At 35.5% G+C, this 25,504-nt stretch overlaps 1 protein-coding gene across 3 annotated transcripts in view; it reads left to right on the top strand.

The window, feature by feature from the left end:
• NUP37 (nucleoporin 37) overlaps positions 1-24,371 on the top strand; it is a 46,120-nt gene extending 21,749 nt beyond the window's left edge. For all 3 annotated transcript variants that reach the window (XM_032168873.2, XM_032168874.1, XM_032168875.1), the window contains 6 exons: positions 67-161; positions 12,722-12,812; positions 21,042-21,223; positions 21,697-21,747; positions 23,465-23,558; positions 24,093-24,371. In XM_032168873.2, the coding sequence (XP_032024764.1) occupies positions 67-161; positions 12,722-12,812; positions 21,042-21,223; positions 21,697-21,747; positions 23,465-23,558; positions 24,093-24,206 (627 nt within the window). In that variant the 3' untranslated portion in view covers positions 24,207-24,371. The remainder of the gene's footprint in view (positions 1-66; positions 162-12,721; positions 12,813-21,041; positions 21,224-21,696; positions 21,748-23,464; positions 23,559-24,092) is intronic.
• Positions 24,372-25,504: the final 1,133 nt, after the last annotated feature.

The raw sequence follows: 25,504 nt of genomic DNA on the forward strand, positions 1-25,504 counted from the left end.
TATGCAGGAATATTGTAGGTTATTTTTCTGTTTTCTTACTAAGCTTTCTGTTTCTCTTTCTGTCAGGTTTTAGAGGGCCATACAGATTTCATTAATGGTTTGGTGTTTGATCCCAAAGAAGGCCAAGAAATTGCAAGTGTGAGTGACGATCACACCTGCAGGTATGTTGCTTATGTTATAACCACATTTTCAAATTGTCATTTTAATGAGAATTACATTTTTAAAATGAGAAAAAACGTGACTTTTAAATAAATTCTACAGAGTGTTATAAAAGAAGCATACCTTATTTGAACTGTAGGTATGGCACAAACATGAGTTTCAAAACCAGTGAGATGAGTCCTCATCGCCATTAATGAAAACTTCCCTTGCCTCCCATGGGTGTCTTTTAGCTCTTATTTCGGATTTTCACATTTATGAAATCCAGATCTATATTGGGCTGGGCACAGTGCCACACGCCTATAATCCCACCTCTTTGGGAGGTCAAGGTGGGCGGATCACCTGAGGTCAGGAGTTAATGACCAGCCTGACCAACATGGCGAAACTCCATTTCTACTAGACATACAAAAATTAGCCAGGCACGGTAGTGCGCACTTGTAATTCCAGCTACTCGGGGGGCTGAGGCAAGGGAATCGCTTGAACCCGGGAGGCTGAGGTTGCAGTGAGCCAAGATTGTGCCGCTGCACTCCAGCCTAGGTGACAGAGCGATACTCCATCTCAAAAAAAAAAAAAAACACACACAAACATATATTGGATCAAATTCTTCAATATTGGACAAGATGAGTAGGAGTAAAATGAAGTTGTCAAGTTACTTCACAGATGCTGTATGGTAAGTTAGTGTGTAATAATGAACTATGACTCTCATCTGCTACATAAGATTGATGGAAAATTTAGTGTTCTGATAAATTCAGAGGTTTCTACATAAGGTTTTCTTTAGATACAATATATTTATTATGTACTTCTACCTCACCCCCTAATTTAGAACAGATGAGGTAGCTATAACATTTTAATAGTGCCTAAAGCTGGAGAATATCACAAATAAAGAACAAGATGAAAAGGAAGAATAGCAGGTGGAAATAAGCTGAGGAGTCAGGAGTGAAATGAGTGCATCAGTCATTGGAAGGGTGTCAGTTGCTTCATTTGCTTTAACAATACTGTGAGGAAGAGAAAAACTGCTGCTCTGCTGTTTTGCATAATGTTTCATAAAACTGCCAAAATCCTTAGTATTTACTAGTACTTATGTACATGTAAAACTATTAAATATGTATGACTTCACATTAGAAGTAAAGCTGCTAGCTACTTTTTAAATTTTTAATCTTCTTAATATAGCTCATCTTTTTAAAGTGATAGAGTCATAGGCCATTATTCTTTATGTACTGTCTGTTAAAATTTTCATGTCAGAGATATGAAAGATTTACATGACATTAAGATTCTAGGGCCCCAGGTACTACAAAACCAAGTTTATATAGTGACCTGAAGAGTAAATGGAATCGTTCTAAGGTAAAAATTCGATCACTGGAAATAAATAATGGCATTTCAGCTCTTTAAAACGTGGATTGTCCTAAATCACAAGCATTTGGAATAATGAAACCTGCAAAGGGGGAAAATGAGTGTCTTTGCAAGCCAAGGAATGGCCTCTGAATAGTGAACGAAAGCCAGAGAGACCTAGGATCACACTCAGTAGTCTATGTTTTTGTTTGTTTTCTTATGACTCTGAGATTTTTTTTGTAAACTAGCAAAATTCTCTAAAAATTTAGGGGACTGGCATAGGGTTGCTAACTTTTTATTTTGTCTAATATAAGACTTTTAAGTTTACTGCCTTCTACCACTATCATTTTATAAAAGAAAGGACATTATTACTCTAAAAAGTAGGAAAGGCATAACTAAAGAGTAACTCTTTTAATTTAAATAAATTTAATTTTTTAAAAACCTCATTACATTGCCTCTAAGTTTCTCATTTTGCCAGACTGGTTGTTGATATTATTGTTAACAAATACTTGCTTTCCTTTCACCCTCCCATGAAAGGAGATTTTCCCATCTAATTGGCTGTAGATTTGTGAATTGTTTAAGCCAATGTAGCATTAACAGGTGTGACACAGCAGAAGCTTCAAGTGTTTTGCCTGGCTTGACTTGACCTCCTGTGCCCTGTCATTTGCTATAAGATGAGCATGTCCTAGATAGCTACTGATCCCAGAATGAGAAACACGTGGAGCAGATATGGACCCATATGGCATTATGGAAACAGAGCTTCCCGTAGACCCATGCGCAAGAAATTTATGCTTATTTTGTAAACCACTGAGATTTTTGGGTTGAGGCACAACATCAAAGTAGGAGTATTTTTAGAATTTACAGCTTAGTTCACCAACCAAAAATAAACAACTCTGATTGGTTATTAAAGCCAAACCTCTTAGGCCAAAACCTAAGCAATATAGGTAAGATTTTTTAAAAAACAGAACGTATATAAAAACAAGTTTTAAATGAGAAAGAGTAGATAGTATCATACACTCTCATAGCAAGGAAAGAAGGAATTCTGAGAGGACATATGTGATAATGTAAGATTCTTACAATATCACATATATATTCTTAAATTATCACATATGTGACAAAAGAGACTATATTATATGAGCAGTTCTACAATATGTATTCTGTACTGTAAAGAGCAGACCCAGTGCTTACTTAAAAAAAAATTTAAAAACCTCAATATTTTGGTCTATGCATATTTTCTGATGTTTGACTTTGACATTTCCCAGAAAGACACTATATCATAATCAGCTAGCAGAATTTTGCCCTAAGAACACTATTTTAAAACAATCTTGTCACCTGATAAGGTTCATGAAATGTATGTGTTGTATTGAAAATTGCCAAATTCTGAATCAAACAGAATAAAGAGTCGTACTGTGAACAAAGGTACCTCTGATAATACAAAATGTTATTATGCCACATTTTCTTGGCACAATAGTATACACCATGGAATACTATGCAGCCATAAAAAATGATGAGTTCATGTCTTTTGTAGGGACATGGATGAAACTGGAAATCATCATTCTCAGTAAACTATCGCAAGGACAAAAAACCAAACACTGCATGTTCTCCCTCATAGGTGGAAATTGAACAATGAGAACTCATGGACACAGGAAGGGGAACATCACACTCCGAGGATTGTTGTGGGGTGGGGGGAGGGGGGAGGGACAGCATTAAGAGATATACCTAATGCTAAATGACGAGTTAATGGGTGCAGCAAAACAACATGGCACATGGATACATATGTAACAAACCTGCACATTGTGCACATGTACCCTAAAACCTAAAGTATAATAATAAAAAAATTTTTTAAAAATGTTATTATGGAAGATGATAGATTACATTTTATGTAAGACTCCATCTAGTTTTACTATTCTGTGATCTATGCAAGTTTATAAGAAAATTGAGTTCTCATTAAAGTTGGTCTTTATCAGTTCCAACACTGCCTTTCTAACAAACATTTTATAATGCCTACTACACCTTTTTAAATGAAACAGAAAATGTAGCCTTCCAAATATATAAGTACAGAAAATTATCGTCCCTTAATTTTATGATATATTTCTATAAAAGGAAAACAAATAGAATAATAATGCATTGTGTATAAGCTCAGATACGACTACATATGAAGACATAGTCAAGTAGTCTTTGTTCTTCTTTACAGTGAATAAGACTGGATATCAGAAAAATAAGATAACACGAAAATGTAAGGCAGAGGCAAGGCAGTCAAGTTGCACAGTTGTAGGGATTTATGAGTTGTGTAGAGTATAATGTAAATAGTGCCATCTGGAGTTCTACAGTGTCATAGCCCTGAGCAGATCTACAGTTTTAGGATAAAAGCTCATGTTAGTAGTAATAGAATGAAATTAAATCTCGTAAGAGAAATAGGGAAATACAGGTAATCAAAATAGGAATAACATAGCAAGATAAATCATAGGATGTCAAGTTGAAAAAATAAGCAAAGATAATATTCTTGCAATATTTTCTGTATGAAAAGTATATATATACACTTTTCTTTATGAAAAGTATGAAAAGTATATATCTTGATGAAGAAATATGTATCTTTATGAAAAAGGTGCCATTACTGAAAGAAAAAGCAAGTGTCTGACAGATGTGTTTAATAAAAGAAATTCGCAAGTAAAGCATGGGGTTGCTAGTCATTCAGCCTCATATTCTACACCATTTTCTTTATGATTCCTCGTCATGTCTACCATATGCAAATGCACTCACATGCATACACATGTATATATAAAAATATATATGCACACATATATACACAGGTTGATAAAAAAAACTGATGCTTTATGTGTGTGTTTGTATATGCATATGCACAGAAAAATATAAATATTTATGTTCATAGTTAGGACCTAGTGTCATTGAAAGAAGGCTCAAATTATTACAGTATTTGAGAGGTAAAGAAGTACATATTCATTTAGAAAAAATTATTGTCTCCTCCTCCAAAAGAAGGTAAAAGTGTCATTTAAGTATTTAATGGGTTAAGCTTATTATTTTTTAAAACTCGCTAATACAGAACATCTCATTCCCAGTCATTGCCAAATAACAGATGTTCTTGTATATTAGAAGCAGTACCATTCTGCAAGAACAAGTCAGATCAACAAGTATTTATTAAACACATTTAGTATACCCAATATTTAGTACTTTGGGGGATACAAAAACACAAGACCCAGTACTCACTGTAACTACAAAGGATATCAGTAGTAAATCCCATCCCTCCTCCTCATCCCTCAATAATCTTTTAAAATATTAGATAAAAGTTTATGGTGAAAGAAAACTGACCTCTAGAAACCAGGGAATTTTTAGTTTAATAAAATATAGGTGTGCTGATAATGTGCCATTCACTTTCTCTATAAAACATGAAATATTTGTAGTTGTCATGTTCTAACTGGGATCATTTTTTAAAAGAATGAGAGAAGGGTGGCATATAAAAAATAAAGAATAAGATATTGGAATGTAACCAAATCACTGTATAAAGGAATACTAAATTACCTAAGCTATTCACTAAGCCAGTAATATAGTTGTTTAAAAAATGTTACAAGAGGAAAAAGGATTTTTATCAAATTTGTTCTGTGTACCACATGCAAGCTATGTGTTTTTCATATTACCTTTGTTTATGTACATTTGCAAGTCTTTAAGATCCATAATTAAGATGGAGTGTTCTTCCTCCACCCGCACCCCAATTGAGATCACAAAATATGCAGTGTACCTAAAAATAGTCCTTGTGGGAAACAGCAAAAAGGAAAACGAGAGCCTTCTGAAGGTAGGCCAATGAAGCATTATTTGGGAAGTAATCCACGTCTGGGAGTGCATAAACCATGCCCAGGTACAAAGTATAATCAGAATAATTTACGTGATTTATTATAGTGTTATCGTTAAAATTCAGGAAAAGTTCCCTGCTTGTCTTCTAAAACTCACTCTAATTTTTTCTAACATTTTGAATCAAGATCAGTAATTGCATAGTTCTAACAAGAGCCTTGAGAATGGGATAAAATGGACACTTTGTGTTGAGCGTGGTAATACTTTAGCTCCAGTGATGGAACATACAGATTCTTTGTCTTTAAAAGAACTCTTCCAAAAATTATACTAAAACCCGTTTATCACTTTTGCAGACATTTTTAAATTCAATGCAATGAAATAGTGTGTTAATGAAAGACTGTAATAGAGTAGAAGTCAGTAAAGTGATGAAAACATTTTCCAAAACTTGACATGTCATTTACTGGTAAAATCACTCTCTAGTAGCCAACACTTTGTTCTTTTCTGTATGCCCTTGTAGATGAAATACAAAACAAGTACTTAATAAAATGTATCACCAAATCAGTGACTACAATAATTTAAGCTTGCTTTATGTGGCCCTCATGTGGTTACAGTAAGTGGATTATAATGGGCATCATATCCATAAACAGTTTCCAGATTTTGAAAGACCGTTGATATGAATGATAAAGGAGTACTTTCCCTTATTTATAGCTTTAGTATTCAACATATAGTCACATTTTAAGTTGTAAAGTTTATCAAAAATTTTCTTGGAAAAAATGAAATGCTAATATTTCCTGGGTAGTGTTACTGTTGCTTGTGTTAAGGCTTATGTTAGTTAAAGAAAAAGCCCTTCTACTCTGAATTCCTTAAAGATGAAATCATTACACATGGTCTGTTTGAAAACTACCATATGGTATTTCTTTGCAGTTGAGAGTTTAATTTTTGAAGTTTATTTTTAAATGTGACAAAATTTCTCACAATTTCCATCCTTCAAAAATTTATCTGTCTGTATAAGTTAAATGAGATGTTAATAATTATCCTCTGAGACAGCCTCAGTTTCTCATCTCTGTGATAATAAATTGTAGTTTCTGCTCAATTTGTTTACAATTACAAGAAATCAAAATGAAGCAACAGCATACAAATTGATAAATTTTTTACCCTCCCAAAGCTTTATGAAGATGCATAATAGATTAAATTGTGTGTAGTATAGTTTATTAGTGTTCTGTATGAAACAAAGTACCTCCTTCCTTCTCTCTCCACCCTCAAAGTACATGCAGTCTTTATTATCAACTCTGATTTTGACATATTATTTTCAGTTATTGAAGAGTAAAATAATAAGCATGTACAATTATCTCATTTTTGCCCTTTTAATTCTTGCTCTGAAGTCAGTAAAACTTCTAATAATAATCTTTTATCATTAGTACTGCTAGTACATTAAAACTACTACTGCTACAACTACTACTTGCTTAGTAGTTTCAAGTATTAAAAAAAAATCTAATCTTATTTTCTAAATATATTTGGACACACATACTGAAAGTACCCTTTACAAAATTCTTCCAACTATCCTGCTATTTTGTTGTCTCCACCTTTAAGCCTTTTGCCTAGCTCTCAAAGTTCTCCATAGTCTCAACCGTAAACTGACAAAAGTTTATTTACCAACTCTAACCTACCATACCCACTGTAAAGATTTGTCCATCTGATCTCTAGATTTGGGCTTTCAGTTACATGGTTCCCCACCTCTGAACTCCTTTTGCACTTAAAACCAGATATTTTAGCACTGAATTCTTTTTCAAAATGTTTCACTTTTCTTTCCAATTGTGTGCTCATTTACTAAGGAAATACACCACGGCTTACCCTTCTTTGAATCATCTATAACCTGATTAACTTAGTAATTGATTGATTGGAACTAAGAGAAAATCCTAGTTTTGCTCTCACAAGCTCAGTGGAAAATATGTTTCTTGTCTAAGAATGTTGAGGGTCCCTTTCCTGTACCAGTGACATTGTAAAGTGCCTGCTAATCCTTATAACTACATCTCTGTATTACTTTGTTCTTTTCTTTCTTATTTAATTAATCAATACACAGATTCATGTGATCCAGTCATGTCTTTTAGAAAGATTGTGGTTCATATTTTTTGCTTTACCAGTTAGGGCCAAATGGATACAGATGTGTCATTTAATGTCATCCATTCCTTCTTTTGTGTTGTCAAAAAACATTTGGTAGTAGAAATTCCCTTCTGCAATGAATTTCCTAGCAAACAATGAGCTGCCAAAAATGTTAAAAATGGAGAATGAACAAATAAACAGAATATTATCCAGGAAATTTCCTGTTGAATCCTCAGACAAAACATCTTTCTTTACTAACTGTCCATTTAAAAGACCTTTGAGAATATCTAGGATATCCCCAGTATGCCAACACCCAATTTATGGGACGTTTTTGTGAATTAAATGGGACAATAACATTTAAATACCATATGGTAGGGATACTTAATGTTCTGCCGAAAAGCACTCGCCCTGAAATGAAGCAATAATTATAGCAATAAAATACTAAAAGTAAAATAAGCATAATTCATAATCTTAGATCTGGATAGCTCTCTATCCCATCATCACAGCTAAATCTAAGGGTTCTGTTTAGGACCACAATGTTAGGAGGGATGGGGATGTTTATTATAACTATTGTTCAAATTGGATGAAAACTGTCATTTTATTTCACTTGAGGAGTGCTGCTTTACTTACCCAGTGCCCTTTGGTTTGGTCTGTATTGGCACCTTAATATGTCAGCACATAACTTTCCCATAAAAGCTTTTCCTTTTAAATTTCCCTTGCAAACATTTAAATATGTACATATGTGTGTTAATATAGATCCTAGGTTTTGACCAAGGTAATTAAACCTGATAACATTTATTCTGTACTTTTATGCTTTGAGAAATAGTCTGTCATCTTTTCATATGCTTAATTATGTGTATTATGAAGGCCATGGGTTTTTTTGTTGTCGTTGTTTTGAGACAGAGTCTCTCACTCTGTTTCCCAGGCTGGAGTACAGTGGCGAAATCTCAGCTCACTGCAACCTCCACCTCCCAGATTCAAGCAGTTCTGCCTCAGCCTCCCAAGTAGCTGGGATTACAGGTGCCTGCCACCATGCCTAGCTAATTTTTGTGTTTTTAGTAGAGACAGGTTTTCACCATATTGGTCAGGCTGGTCTCGAACTCCTGACCTCAGGTGATCTGCCTGCATCAGCCTCCCAAAGTGTTGGGATTACAGCCGTGAGCCACAGCACCTGGCCAGCTGTGAGCTTTTAAAGCATTTCTCTTTCTGTGATGCACCACTGTCCTGAAAAGTGTGCTTCTGTGGTTATAACTGACTTTGTAATAGTAATAATTTTGGAAATATTAAAACCTGAATTTTCAAATTTTGAATTTTTTTCTTTTGTAGTAGAAATCCTGTTGTCTGACATGGTCTAGACCAAAAGTTTCTTAGATAACAAAAAGTCAGTAAACTCAGGAAATCATTTTAAAAGAATGCCTACCTGCCTTATTTTAATATACAACCCATGTATATTAAAAACCATTTGCCAGTCTTTTGATATTAAACCAGTGCTTTTTTTTCTTAGGTTATAAGTCCATTGATTGGCTTGGGACCACTTTTTTGGCATGAACCACAACCAAAATACAATGTCTTCAATGAAAATAACACTTAGAAAAGCAGTCTTAATTCAGAATACATCTAGATTTTTATTTTTATTATTTAATCTTTTAAAACTGTCACACGTACCCAATTTGAGTGAGTTTTTTTTTCTTTTAGAAACTTACCTTTAGTTAGTTGGCATTGACTTAGTTTCATTGAAATAGCTTTCACATTCATGTTTTGTCAGTTTATGTAATATTATGTAATTACATTATAAGCATGGGTTTACATCACATACAACCAGTGGTTTGCTAAGCAAAGAAGCTATATTCCCTCTTCATACACATACAACAAATACACATGTGGGCATATTAGAAAATAGCCTTCTCATTCTTGTCACTTCTATAGGGGGAAAAAAGAAAAATCTGTCAGAGTCAGTTCAGAGAGATTCTACTGTACTCTGTGTTTACCGCATTTTAAAACTTAGGCACATTTGTCCATACATAGATACTGCAAATAAAATGCAAAAAAAAAAAAAAGATGAGAAATCTACCTTACAAAATAAGACCACCTGAAAAGCTGTACCTGTTGCCATTCATATAAATGGTTGTTTAAGACTGTTTTTGTCAGAAAATGAAAGAAAGTTTTGACTTTTTCACTGGTAATTAAATATGGAGGGGAAAAGGAAATATGAGGTGCAGCCAACTTGGAAAGCTATTTGATGATAACTACCTTCTAAAGTTGAATGTATTTGTAAGCTGTGATCCAGCAATTCCATGCCTAGGTATGTACCCAGCAGGTGTGTGTGTGTATGTGATCGTATGTGGGTATCTATATTCACTAAAAGAGATGTGCAAGACAGCTTACAGCAGCATTCTTGGTGATGACCAAAAATTGGAAACAACCTAAATGTCTGTCAGGAGTAGAATGAATATATATGTTGTTGTGTACTGAATTAATTGAAGACTGTATAAGGCATTAAGAAAAAACAAATTACAACAACATGCAACAGATGGTGGTAAATCTCACGAAACCTAATGATGAGTAAAAGAAGTCAGACCAAGAAAATACGTAACGTATGAAAATGGACATCATTTTTATGATGTTCAAAAATAGGCTAAAGTAAGCAATAACATTTGAAGTCAGAATGGTGGGTACCTTTTGTGAGAGAGTAAGGAAGTACGAGTAGAAGGGAGCGCAAGACAACTTTTGGAGTCTTGGAAATACTCTGTTTCTTGATTTAGGTGCCATTCTTTTTAAGTATATTCTCTTTGAATTGTACATTTAAGATTTGTGTACTTCTGTTATATATGGTATACTTCAAAAATTTTATCCAAAAAAGTGACTATCTCATGTAAGTAATATTAACCAGATGAGCTATACAGTAAAGACACAGAAAAATGAGCTGAGCTCCATAAAAGGATTTGAGAAGGGCTTAATTAAGGAATCTATCAAAAAGGAAAATAAGACTTAACAACTTAAATTGTGCCATCTGTAGCTAATTTAGTTAGGATAACTAGTTTCAGCCCAATTTGTTGTATTTTACATACTTACTACTTTGATTGTGTAACACTAAGAATTATTGAATAAGCATATAATTATAAACCATAAATCATTTTATCCCAATCCCTTGAAAACTAATCTGGATCACTCTCCTCATTTTTAAGTCAGGTTTTTGTTTGTTTGTTTTCTTAAATGTCAGGTTCTGTTCAGGATAAAACACTGGTTAAAAATTAGGTAAAACTTTGGTTCATTGGACAGGAATACACTTCATTAACTGACCAGTTTTTATTTAATATTTTTATCCATATTTTCTACTTCTTTTGTTTCCTTCCTTTGAAAGAAAAAATCATGAAAATATTTTGGAATGTATTTACTCAATTCATATAATAGCCAACAAAACAAATACATATTAGAATAAGATCAAAAGAATGGAGGTTTTAAACCATTCTCTCATGGGACTTGCTGAATTTTCAGGACAAATTCATACTATTTCAGTAGTGGTTAAAATATATGCTAGCCCAACACTTTATTTTGCAGAAGGCAATAGAGAAGAAATACTTGATCAATTGCCATAATTAGTAATCTAATTCATTGTGGGGAGTGAAACACAGTTGCATAAACCCTTGCTAAATGTGATTTCTCTCTTCAATTAAATTGTAATTGTCTCCCTTGTATAATAAATACAGATGAAAAGTATTGATTTGGCAAGAGAACAGTATGCTTCTAAATTGTTTAATCATTAAGATAATCATTTTGAAAAACATCTGTGTTCGTTTATATGTAACTATGATATTTCAACATTTAGAGACCTAATAATTTCTACAAGGAAGAAGAATATTTGAAGTAACGTGTTTTGGCACAGAATAGTAGCATTGTCCAATACATATTCCGCTTTCTTTGAAATAAATTTTTGCCTACACATTGAAAATAAATTCCTGAAATTGGTTAAACCTGTTTGGTTTAACCTCATTGGTTCCCTAATGAGATATGAACTATAAAACCTAGAAGAAAAATTCCAATGAATGAGTTCAGTTCTTTTTTTATTGTTGGTTTTTGTTGTTGTTGTTTTGAGACAGGGTCTCTGTCACCCAGGCTGGAGTGCAGAGGTGCAAACGTGGCACATTGTAGCCTCCACCTCCTGTGCTCAAGCAATCCTCCCACGTCAGCCTGCCATTTCAGCTTCCCAAGTAATAGCTGGGGCTACAGGTCTTCATCACTACACCTGGCCAATTTTTATATGTTTTGTAGAGACAAAGTTTCACTGTATTTGCTAGGCTGGTCTTGAACTCCTGAGCTCAAGCGATCCTTCTGTCTCAGCCTCCCAAAGTGCTGGGATTACAGGCATGAGCCATGGCACCCAGTCAAGTTCAGTTCTTAAGGATCAGAATTACATGTGCACTTTGCCAGCCTCCCACCGACTTCTGTCACCAGCTGTACTCTGTGCCACACTCTCTGCCAGTGCAGTGTAACAGTGGCTGAATATGGAGAATGAGCAATGGGTGAGGGTTAGCATTCTCACAACATAGTGCCATAACTGAGATTTCTGAGTCTTGATCTCCCTCTGCAATGGTAAAGCAATTGAAATGGAGAGCCATGTTGGTGAGTAACCTGGTCCTTGTTACTGTGGATTTGTAACTATTGAGGAAAGAGAGAACAGGAAGAACCAAATGCCTCTTCTTTCAACCCAGCTTTAATCGTCAACCATGGCCAGCTTGGGGAGAGAAAACTGGAAAAGTAAGCCAAATTACAAAAGGTACAAATAGGAAGTAGCCACTGGGTTGGAATCCTAAAGGTAGAAGGAATAAGCAATATGGAAGATGCCCATGTTGCTAAATTTACATAACTTCATATTAGCTTCTTTGTATGTTGTTTTGAAAATAAAAATACTCGGCGTGTGTGAGTGTGTGTGTTTGTAAGCACCCCAGTAGTAATTATCGTCAGTTGAGATGACTACTGAAGTAGTCGGAAAACCTGATTAGTAACCTAGAAACAAGATTTTGCCTACAAAATAAAGAGTATATAAATAATTTAATTTGATTACCATGTAAAAGTGTTGCTGTGATAGATTAATTAGAGGGAAAATGTGTGTGACTCTTTTGTCCATGATTGAATATGGTAAAATTTAAATTCTTCATACTACTTTCATATTACTTAAAAGTGGTGTTATAATTTTCTTTAAAAGATATACATTAAGTACAAATGTCTGCCTTATAATCTGTAGTTAATAGCTTTGAATAAATTCATGGAAATTTAATTTTTTAGTAATGATATATCAAGAACAATTAACATTATACTGTTATTCTTGTATTAGGATTTGGAACTTGGAAGGAGTGCAAACAGCTCATTTTGTTCTTCATTCTCCTGGCATGAGTGTGTGCTGGCATCCTGAGGAGACTTTTAAGGTTATTATTTATAATTTAACTCTCTTATAAAATTGAAAAGACATATAGAGATATAAGACATCACGTACATAGAGGAGAAAGATCAATGATTTTTCCCATCTCAGAGGTACTAATCAGCACAAATGCATTTGGATTAGTCTAGAAACCTGTACTGTAGAAGCTTCTCTATAATTGTTAAGGTTTTTATTTGGCAGCCATCATCCATAAATGGCATTTATTCAAACTACACTTTTCCTGACCTTTAGTGGATTTCAGTGTAAAAACTGATGTTCCAACAATCTAGTAGCAGTAGGCAGGGATTTTTTTTGTCTTGGTTTTACTTTTGTTTTTGTTTTTTTTTAGACAGGGTCTCACTCTGTCACCCAGGTTGGAGTGCAGTGGTGTGATCTTGGCTCATTACAGCCTCCGCCTCCCAGGCTCAAGCGATCCTTTCACCTCAGCCTCCCAAGTAGCTTGGGACTATAGGCAAATGCCACCACACCTGGCTAATTTTTTCGTATTTTTGGTAGGGCTGAGGTTTCGCCATGTTACCCAGGGTGCTCTCAAACTCCTGAGCTCAGATGATCCGCTCATCTCAGCCTCATAAAGTGCTGGGACTACAGGCATGAGCCACCATGCCTGGCCCAGTAGGCAATTTTGTTTGTTTGTTTTAAGTTACATCATCCACGCTTGTGAGCCTTACTGTGTGAACAAAAAACATTAGTGGCATAAGGCAAATTTGTCTTAGCTATAGTAATGTTCAATTCCTATTCAAGATAGAGCTTTCTAAAATACTAATAATACACTACAAGTTCTTATTATCAACTACCTTAATGCTGATTCATTGGGAAGATAGGAGCCATTAAACAAGAATTCTCTCATTTGCCAGTATCTTCTCTTGGTCATCACTGTAGTTATTGTATGTTTCCCTAGAATCTGAGAAGTTACAACAATCATCTTTCTTAAAGTTAACTCTTCATCTGTTCTCGAAAGTTCATGGCAGTTCCTTAGGCTCCCACAGTCCTCTAATGTCTTCATACTTCTTTTTTTTTTTTTTTTTTTTTTTTTGAGACAGAGCTTGGCTGTCACCCAGGCTGGAATGCAATGGCACAATCAACCAACCTTTAATCTGGTAGTTACCAAGCATGGCCCCAAGTTTCATTTCCAGTAATTCTAGCATTCGTCATTCACTGCAACCTTCGTATCCCGGGCTCAGGTGATCCTCCCATCTCAGCCTCCCGAGTAGCTGGGACTACAGGCACGCACCACTACACTCAGCTAATTTTTGTATTTTTTGTAGAAACAGAGTTTCACCATGTTACCCAAGCTGGTTTCAAACTCCTTGTCTCAAGCAATCTGCCCACCTTGGCCTCCCAAATTGCTGGGACTACAGTTGTGAGCCACCATACCGGCCATCTCCATGCTTTTTCTCTGTTGATTCTGTTCTGTCCTCAAGTTTGCATGAGAAGATAAGTTTCGTTAATCATAACAGACACGTAGTGCTTACATATGACAGGCCTATAGTCAGCATTTCATGTATGTTAGCTTATTTATTCCTCATGATAACATGAGATAGGCACTGTGATTATCCCCATTTTACAGATAAGGAAACCAAGGCGCAGAGAAATTAAATAAATTATCCAAGGTCACACAGCTAGTAAGTGGAAGAATAGGCATTTGAACTCATGCCTCCCAGCTCCATAGGTCTTGCTCTTAAAAATTCCCTTTTTCCACCTCCCTTTTAAATTTTAAACTATCTTCATCACACCTTTTATTTCTAAACGTTTGAATCCATCACTTGTACCTTTTAACTTCATTTCTTCTTTTCCCATCCTTTGGTCTAACATCATAATCTCAGTCAGTCTCCACTACTGTCTCAGAAGGTACCAGGGATATTTTCAACACATCCCATGGCCTTTTCCTTCATTCTTATTCTCCAGCCAGTGTTTTACACTGCTGATCACCTCCTTCTGGAAACTGCTAGTTTGATTTTCAAAGCCGCATTATCTGAGTCCTCTTGAGCAACTTTGCGTGTATGTTCCCTTTTTCTTTATACTCTTCCAACTTTTCTTTCACCATATATTTGTGAATTGCTTCAAGGGTTAATTCTCACTACACTGTACCCTTTATTGTAATAGGGAATAAAAGAATGAATAAAGTCCCTAGTATACTGATGTATAAGGGAGAAAAAACATGTAAATACAGCAACACAAATAAGTTTTAGAATCAAAAAATCTATTAAGTAGAATGATGACATAAAGAAGGATTAACCAAATCTTCCCACAGCTTTCACAGAGGAAATAATCCCCAGACTGTGTGTAAGTGTGTGCTGTGAACCCTGGGATTTCATGGAAATTTGTTTCAGGCCCATTGAGTCTTTCATGAGTAGAATTATACTCTGCATATGTGCATGAGTGAAATACTCTAACTTATTAAATTGATAGGTTTATTTCTGAGTCCAGTTCCTAAATTTTGTTTTATGCCTACATTTCTCCCTGAGAGCAGTGAGTCTACTTAAAACACAGTCACAGTTTCTACCAAAATGTTAATATCACCACATATAACTACAATAAACTGTTTTTTAAAAACTATGACCTGCATGACAAATGAGAACATTTATTACAACTTCTATCCCAAAACTTACATCTTAATGCTTAATTTCTTGCTGTTATTTTTTATCTCTTTCTTCCATATACTTTATTTCTGTTTTTCTCCTACATATCATTAAAATTCCACCTTACCCCATCTTCTCTCTTTTATGATGTTTCCATGACTTCAGAATGTTTGAAAGTCCCTGTTCTAAATCACATAAACTCAGAATCCAAAATCATCTTTAATTCTTCTTTCCCTATACACAAACTATTCCAGGTCTTTTAATTTTTCCTTCATTTTCACTAACTCTAGCATTCTTCTCTTCATTAAGGTGCATTCTCCCCCTTTCTTTTCTCACGCCTAACTTGCCAAGCCTTAGCTTGTTTCTAAAGTCTTTGGCTCTTTACTCTTTGATTCTTCTTGCCTACTAGACTAAGAGTCTTAGAATATCAGTTTCATCCTATCACTGCTAAACTCAGAAACCTAGAATACAGAGAAGTGGTTAAGGTGTGGATTCTTGAATTAACTGCCTGGAGTCAGATCTCAGTTTCACCACTTTACTAGCTGGGTGATCTCTGACAAGTTACTTAAACTTTCTCTGTCTTCACTTCATCTTATAAAATGGATACCTAAGATTAAATGTGCTAACGTGTAAAATCCTTTAAAAAGCACATAGTAAGCACTCAGTCAATTTTAGCTGCTGGTCATTGTTGATACTATTATTGCAGCGATAACAAGCCTAATGGCTTTCAGTGCTCTGCCATTCGTTTTCAGTCGTTTACAGTGCTCTACAGTCGTTTCAGTGCTCTGCAAGCCCAGAATTGTTAGCCTCTTATGCTTGGCCTTGATGAAAATAAGGCAGCTAGAGAAGAGAGAGATGAGTTCATGATTACCTATCTCATAGAATTCTTATGAAAATCCCAAGAGATATAAACCACAAAAAAGCCATAAGATCAGGAAAACACAAAACAAATGGCTAGAATTTAACAGTTAGTAAAATATACAAAAGTCAAGAGACCTCCAAAAAGTAAGCTCCCAAATCCAATAAGCCTCAATAGGAGCTAGGATTTCAATGCATACTAATAACGGGACCAAGGATTTAGGATGTCACAGGATCAAAGAATTGTGACTGAGGACATCTCAGTCTCTGACCCTAAGAAAAAAGAGGTTAAAGAGTAGCGAAATGTGGCGGGGAGCAGTGGCTCATGCCTGTAATCCCAGCACTTTGGGAGGCCGAGACAGGTGGATCACTTGAGCTCAGTAGTTGGAGACCAGCCTGGGCAACATGGTGAAACCTCTTCTCTACTAAAAATGCAAACATTAGCCGAGTGTGGTGGTGCTCGACTATAGTCCCAGCTACTCTGGAGGCTCAGGTGGGAGGATTGCTCATGCCAGGGAGGTCAAGGGTGCAGTGAGCACTTCAGCCTGGGTAACAGAATGAGACTCTGTCTCAAAAAAAAAAAAAATAGCTAAATGAAATAGGTTTAACAACCAACATTTGTTGAATGCTTTGTATTTTCCAGGGACTGTACTAAGTACTTGACATGTATTCTCACTTGATCCCCACAAAACACTGCAGGGACAGTAGTAGTATTGTATTTTGTAGATGAGAAAACCAAAGCACCAAAAGTTAAAGCATTTTGCCCAAGGTCACACAGTGACAGATTTGAACTCAGTCTGGTTCAAGTACGACAATGTTCTGTGCCACTTAAAGTATTTCCACCTTGGAAATTCACAGTGCATAGTATTGTTTATAGTTCTGAAAATTCCTAAAGGAAAAATTCCCCTTGTAGCATTTTTAGATTCAGCTACTCCCAAACTTACTTAACTTTTCTACCCTATCTGTTCTTTCACCCAAAAAAAGATTTATTGTCATAATTGAGCACAGTTATACAGACAGTAAATAACAAAAATCTTTTGATAGAACTGAGTTTTAATTTGACTTTAACCTATAATAATAGCCAGTGTTTCTTGAGTGCCTGCTTTGTGCCAAAACAGTTCTAAGTGCTTTATATTTACTAACTCATACCGTTCTCCCAATAGTCCTATCAAGTAGATACTCTTATTAGCCCCTTCTTAGTGATAAGAACCTGAAACACAGAAAGGTAAGCTGTTTGCCCAAGATCTTACAGGTCCTGAAGGCAGAGCTGGGCCCCATCCAGGCAGTCTGGCTATAGAGGCTGCACACCTGCTTACCATGCTTCACTGCCCCTACTACCTTTGGACCAGGCTCAGGTAGACTTAGCCCTTCCATAGTCCATAAGTTATACCTGAAATTCTCAAGATCTTTCAAGTCACTCTTAAAATATCAAATATTTTTACTAGGTCCTGGTAAATTTTCCTCGATCTCTTACCTTTTCTGATCCTTCCCCACTGCATACTGTAGTACACTAGACCACTCACCAGTCTTCAGCCTAGCCTTGTAGCAAGGAACATGTGTGCACTGTAGTTAAACAGACCTGGATTCAAATCCAGGCTCCATCATGGGCTAGGGTTGATACCTTGTACAAATTACATGAATCACTTTGAGCCTCAGTCTCATCTGAAAAATGGGATTAACGATAGTGATTTACTCATACGGTGGTTTAGGGGATTAAATAAAGCAGACGTGTAAAGCTCTTACTCCGGTGTTGTATTTGTTTTTGTTGTGTTTGTCATTGACCTCATTGTACTTATTGTTAGTAGCATTAGTATTATCTTAACATTTGCCTGTTCTTGAACAATCATTTTTGTTTTCTGTTTATTTTGTTTTTGAGGCAGGGTCTCACTCTGTGGCCCAGGCTGGATGCAGTGGAACGATCATAGTTCACTGCAGTTTCTATTTCCCAGGCTCAAGTGATCCTCCTGCCTCACCATCCTGAGTATCTGGGACTACAAGTGCTTGTCACCTCGCCTGGCTAATAAGAATAATTTCAAATTCCACTTCTTCTGTTAAGAATACTGTAATTCCAAACATTGTCTATATTCTGAAATAATTCCTTTTTGTACTCTAGAGCATTTTGCCTTATTGTCCGATTTTTTCATAATTCTCTTTTCTAGATAGAAAGTTTCTTGAGATCAAGGATTATATCCTTTATCTTTGACTTCTGTTGGAATTAATATAGTGTTTTGTGTATGTATGTATTTATACAGTAGATCTTCATTATTCACAGATTTTGTATTTTTTAATTTCCCTCCTCACTAAACTTTATTTGTAACCCCAAAATCAATATTCATAGCACTTCTTTAGTCACAGACATATGCAGGGAGCACAGAACAACAAAAAGTTTGAGTCAGCTTATGTGCACTTGCTCAGCTAAGATTGAACAAGGTGAACTCCAGCTTCTTATTTTAGTTTTCATACTGTAAATATGTGTCTTTTCCTCGTCAGTTTATTGCCACATTTTTAACATTTTTGTACTTTTTGTGGGTAATTTTACTGTGTAAAATCATCCCCAAGCACGGTAATGTAGTGCTGTCTAGTGTTCTAAGTGCAAGAAGGCTGTGATGTGCCTTATGAAGAAAATAAATGTGTTAGGTAAGCTTTGTTTAGGCATGAGTTATAGCGCTGTTCATGGTGAGGTCTATATTAATGAATCAGTATATATTAAGTAAGATATCTTTAAAAAGAAGCACAATTTTTAAAAGCTACATATTGATCAGTCATCAAAAAGGTTGTGACCACAGGCTGGCAGGGAACCTAACTGTGTATTTCCCTAATGGTTCAGTATTCACTAATTGAGTGTTTGCAGCAACTTCATAACAACAAACTACCATGAATAATGAAATGGACTATCCGTGTGTGTGTGTATAACATAGATGCTCAGTAAAAGCCTGTTAGATGAATAATAGAATAAATGATGTTTTATGTGTTTAGGAAAGTACAAAAGTACGTTCTTAAAGAACAATCACATTTTAGCCATACAGTAACTTTTTGAATCTGATATAATTATCCTCCATTTTACAGATATGAAAGATAACTCCAGGTCACTCAACAGGTTTAAATGGTACAGCTCAGGAGTTTTGATGCCAAATCCCACATTCTTGCCAATCTACCACTACTACTTTACACCCTCAAGGATTTTTCAACTTAATAGAACCAGAATTAAAAGAACACTGCTTAAAAGTAAGAACTTTACAGAGATGTAGAGAGTGGAAAAGCATTTTATTCAGGCATCAACTACTCATGCACTTAGATACTCATAGCAATCTCATACCTTATCTCCCACAAATGGGTATACCAATGCCGTGATTCCTTGAGATTAAGAAAATTTTTTTCACATTTTATTATTTTGTAAAATTGGAATTTATGTTAATTTGTGCATTTGATAAAGTATTTCACACATAAAACTTATCAGTGTATTAAACATCTTAAGTCAATGTTATCTTAGAATAAAGGAAATAGTGAAGTAATAGCTACTATTTTTTGAGTGGGTGGCTACTATTTGTCAAGCATTACATTGAGGTATTTTACACACATTACTGTTTAATCATCACAACAATCCTGTAGCCATTCTTATCCTCCCATCTCCATTTTAGAAATGAGAAAGCTGCCAGGCACATGGCAGTCACTCAGCTTATAAGTGAAGGAAGCGGCCTGTCTGTGCTCTTTAACTATGCTGCCCTGCCTTCCATTCTAGAAACAAACTTCAGTTGCATAAGTATGTGTAACACATAAATGTCTGTCTCTCTTGAGAGATACATACTTAGCTATTCTTTCTAGACAATATAACATAACTTAAAAGTAACTTTTCCCAGAAGGAATTGTTAAATTGATCTCTTCTTCTTAGTGACCATACATCATCACTTAAAATTCTACCAAATCTCAAATCTTTTTTTTTTTTTTTTAAGACGGAATTTCGCTCTTGTTGCCCTGGCTGGAGTGCCGTGGCACGATCTCAGCTCACTGCAACCTCTGCCTCTCGGGTTCAAGCAGTTCTCCTGCCTCAGCCTCCCGAGTAGCTAGGATTACAGGCATGTGCCACCACAACTGGCTAATTTTTTTTTTTTTTTAGTTGAGATGGGGTTTCACCATGTTGGCCAGGCTGATCTCGAACTCCTGACCTCAAGTGATCTGCCCGCCTCAGCCTCCCAAAGTGCTGAGATTACAAGCGAGAGCCCCCACACCCGGCCAAATCTTGAATCATTTATCTTGCCAGTTTTCTCTAAGGTTTTTTATATTCTCTGGCGATTTTTACATAGCCTCTTACTTCCTTTACATTTGATCTTCCATTTGTAGTATAGGTTGAGGATCCTTATCTGATATTCTTGGAACTAGAAGGATTTCAGATTTTGGAATTGTTTGCATTTTGTAGTATTTGCATATACATGAGATATCTAGGGAATGGGACCCAAGTCTAAACATGAAATTCATTTATGTTTCATGTATACCTTATACACATGACCTGAAGAAAATTTTATATAACTTTTTCTAATAATTTTGTGCATGAAACAAAGTTTGTGTTAAGTGCTTATACGTGGAATTATTCACTTGTGGTATCATGTTAGCACTCAAAAAGTTTTAGTTTTTGGAGCATTGCAGATTTTCAGGTGAGGAATGCTTAACCTGTATATTGCAAATGTTTACATTTTACCGTACAACAGTGAATCTCTGCTTACACTTCAGGTATAGTTAGTGAGATAAGTGATTGAGTTTCTTTTTATTTTTCTGTCTTACAGCTAATGGTTGCAGAGAAGAATGGAACAATCCGGTTTTATGATCTTTTGGCCCAACAGGCTATTTTATCTCTTGAATCAGAACAAGTGCCATTAATGTCAGCACACTGGTGCTTAAAAAACACCTTCAAAGTTGGAGCCGTTGCAGGAAATGATTGGTTAATTTGGGATATTACTCGGTCCAGGTACTTTCTTGATATGTTTGTCTGTTACACACAAAAAAAGGCAGTAACTGTTGCTAAATGATCCACTCGTCCATCCTGTTATACCTGAGACTACACTGTCAAGCAAAAGCAAGTCTCTCCTATAGAAGGCCAGAGCTACAGATTATTATATAACATAAACTTGCTATGCAGATTTACTCTGGAAGTAACCCAGAAAGGACAGTGCAAAAGAGGAAATCTGGGATCTGTGCAATGTTTACTTATATTGGAAAATAAGAAAAACACCGACCCTGTTGCATGATGGTTCCCTGCAGTGGTTCTAAGTCATGTCTTTATTGTATTTCATCTGTTTTAACTGATTGCTTGTTTAGGATTTATTGTAGTTTAAACACATTGGACATTCTGTCCTATAAAGAGAAAATACCGTTTAAACCTTAAGTTCACCCACTTGAGTCTAACACATAATTCATAAAATGCAAAATATTATCTTTTAGTTATCCTCAAAATAAGAGACCTGTTCACATGGATCGAGCCTGCTTATTCAGGTAATGTACCGTTGTTGTTGGAGCTGTGATTTGATCTTTTGACGTTGTGCTGTGCCACCACTGGGATACTTTTGTAGTTCTCTTCTTTGCACTGGATTTATTTTTCCCTGATTGTTTTATAAGTGGTTATTTTACTTTCCCAACTAAGTCATTGCTTTTGTGTTTTGGTCTAGACAAGGAGATGATTTGTTTTCCAAATATTTTCTTTACACAGAAAAACATGTAACCACTCCACCACTACCACCCCAACATTTGGAATATATTATGCTTCCTGATTGTTCTATGCTGTTAAGGATGTAAATGTAGGGGAGCCCATGTTCATGTATATAAACTTCATTATTATGTGTTAAATGAAACCATGCTAGACAGTATATCTCTGTGACATGTTTTTGCTTTTCACTTAAATTAACATACATGTCTACCTTGTTCTTTTTCATAATACTCCATGGTATAGTGTGGTCATTAAGCTATTATTCTGCTTTTTAAGTAACAGCAAAACCAAATAAGAGACTAAAACCAATGAAATTTTATTATATGGTATATTCCAATATATTGGGGATATAAAATATCCCCAATAAAATTGTAGAACTTAGCGATACCATTATTGAGAATAAAATACATTCGACTAAATGTAAGAATGCCAGGGATCGTAAGATACATCCTGACTTCAGAGATGTGTGAACAAATATACACCAATGAGCAAGTATCCATCAATTTTAAAATCAATGAGCTATGGTACTTAAAAGTCTAGAGGAGGTAGTCTCAGGGCTTGTTTAGCAGCTCATCAATGTCAGCAAGAGCTCAGACCCTTTTCTTCCTTTCCCTCTGCTATTCTCAATGTCAAGGATTTGGGACTTGTTGCTTCATAGTTACAAGATGGCTATGAGAGTTCCAGGCATAAGAGAAGTACTCCATTTGCCGAACAATTAAACAAAAAAAAAAGAGGAGAAGAAGGAACCCTCTCCTTTTATGGGAGATTGCTATGACTGCCTTAAACTAATTATGTCTCATCCCCTAGGTTAGGACACACTGTGCCCTGAACAAAGTTGCAGTTCACTTAGCATGGAAAAGGGGCAGAATGACTGTTATATATGATGCCTTATTTGTGTCTTCTGCCACACTGTTACCCCTTTGGTTGTGAAAAAAAGGATTGTATCAACCTTATGTAACTTTGGAACTTAATGAACTGACACAAAATAAGCACTTCATAAAACTTAAAGTATGAGAAAATATTTATGGAATATTTTCCTGGAATTCCTGGTCTAATTGTAAAGACATATTAACAAATTTAGGATTATTAGAATCACTGGTTTTATACAAAAAGAAACCTGTTTCAGGCTAGGTGCTGTGGCTCACACCTATAATCCCAGCACTTCAGGAGACCAAGGCAGGAGGATCACTTGAGGCCAGGAGTTTGAGACCTGCCTGGGGAAGATAGCAAGACCCCATTCCTACAAAAAAAATAAATAAATAAAACTTACCTGGGCATCGTGGTACACACCTGTAGTCCCAGCTACTAGGGAGGCTGAGGTGGGAAGATCACTTGAGCCCAGGAATTTGAGGCTACAGTGAGTTTTGTTAGCACTTCTGCACTCCAGCCTGGGTGACAGAGCAAGACCCTGCCCCTTAAAAAAAAGAAAAAGAAAAAACCTGCTTCAGAAAAGCTTGTCATTATCTGTAGGATACAATACTTAATTTTAGCTTCCTTATTTCTTAGGTGGTCCACAATTAGTGAAAATCTGTTTGCAACCACTGGTTATCCTGGCAAAATGGCAAGCCAGTTTCAAATTCATCATTTAGGACACCCTCAGGTAATGTGGAAATGTTTTATAAAATATGTGCTTTTTTTTTTTTTAATTTGTGTTTTTGACTTTTCCACTCAGCCCCAAGTTTGTAATTTGTTGACTAAAGACATTTACGTTTGTTATCTGCTTAAATTGCAAGAAAAGGTGGTTCATTTGTTTTTGTTTTTTGTGTGGTTTTTTTTTGATGTTTACATTACCAATAACAACACTTTTTTTGGCCAGTATTCATATGAGAAGCTTTGTATTTCTTCTGTCGCTTTTATATTTTCTTCTTTATTTAAATACATTAATTTTGTTTGTTTGGTTGGCGTAGACTGCAAAAATGGAGTCTGGACTGTACCAGTTATTCATAGGTGGATTGTATCCCATGTTCCAGCTGCATATCAATAATGTGTATTTCACCTGTAAGGGAGCATATTTTAAAATTTTGTTTCTGCTGCAAAGATAAATTATCAATGCATTTCATATTTTTGAAAGTCATTTTTATTTATTAATTTTGGGGACTTACTGTGCTTCTTTAATTCTTCACATATTTTATAGCCTATCCTCATGGGTTCTGTAGCTGTTGGATCTGGCCTGTCCTGGCATCGAACTCTCCCTCTGTGTGTAATTGGAGGAGACCACAAGCTGTTGTTTTGGGTGACTGAAGTATAAAGTGTTCTCTGTACCTTAGATTCACAAACTTTGTATTTTTAGTACATATTTTGAAGAATTTCTATAGTACATATTTTGAAGAATTTTTATATCAAATATGCCGTATACTTTAGAAAATGTCTCAGTTGCTTTTATTAAATAAAATGTTGATGGTTTGAAAAATTATTTTTCTACTCTGTTCTGTGTGTGTGTGTATATATATATTTTTTAATAATCTTATAAAATCATATATTGACTCAGCAGCTCACCTCCAGAGAAGAGATGACTAAGGAAAAATAATGCTTTTGAGCTTATCAAAAAAGGAGTATTTTAAGTGTATCCTGTTTTCTATACTTTGAGTATATGCTGTTTTTCTAATTCTCGGGGACACATTTATCAAAAGAGAAAAAAAGCCCAGGTGCAATGGCTCACACTTGTAATCCCAACACTTTGGGAGGCTGAAGGGAGTGGATCACTTGAGGTCAGGAGTTCAAGACCAACCTGGCCAACATGGTGAAACCCTATCTCTACTAAAAAAATAAAAATAAAAAAATTAGCCAAGCATGGTTTGGAAGACTGAGGCAGGAGAATCACTTGAACCTGGAAGGCAGAGTTTACAGTGAGCCAAGATCGTGCCACTTCACTGTAGCCTGGGCAACAGAGCGAGACTATCTCAAAAGAAAAAAAATCAAAGGAGAAAAAAATATCTTAGGGTATTCTGGAAGTGGTTGTTGAGTATATATATGTGTATGTATACTCAATTTAATGTAAAAATTTGTTTTCAGTTTCTTAAATATGTGATTGATTATATTGCTCAACCCTGTTTATTATATGCAGATTCCTTTGACCTAGGTGTTTTACCAGTCTCAGAACATCTGATATATGGGATAAAAAGTTACCTTGAAAAATGACTTCTAGTGTACACCTTTAACAGCCTCCTTTTTATGAATCCTTCACTGTTCTTACCAAGAAACTTAAGTGTTTTTGAGATGGGACCTATTGGCAATGGAACTGTGTTCACCTTCTCAAAGATCATTAAAATCAGTGTTATCTAGGACAGCTGTATTACATTTTTGGGATACATCATGGTACAGTCAGAAGCATATAAAATTATGGTTCTGCTTGTCAGTCACATACAGAATTCAATACATTTTGACAAACTGCCCATTCCTTTAAGTTAATGCCCTCTTTGAAGCTTCATTTCCTCTCGTAAAGTACAAATAGAAATCATTGTTTTGTGGAGTTGCTGTAAAGATTAAATAAAGGTGAATGAAAATACCTAGTATGTGTCTGTCACGTGGTTCAGAGATGTATAGAAA

Source organism: Hylobates moloch, unplaced genomic scaffold (genome assembly GCF_009828535.3).
Source record: "Hylobates moloch isolate HMO894 unplaced genomic scaffold, HMol_V3 SCAFFOLD_12, whole genome shotgun sequence".
NCBI lineage: Eukaryota > Metazoa > Chordata > Mammalia > Primates > Hylobatidae > Hylobates > Hylobates moloch.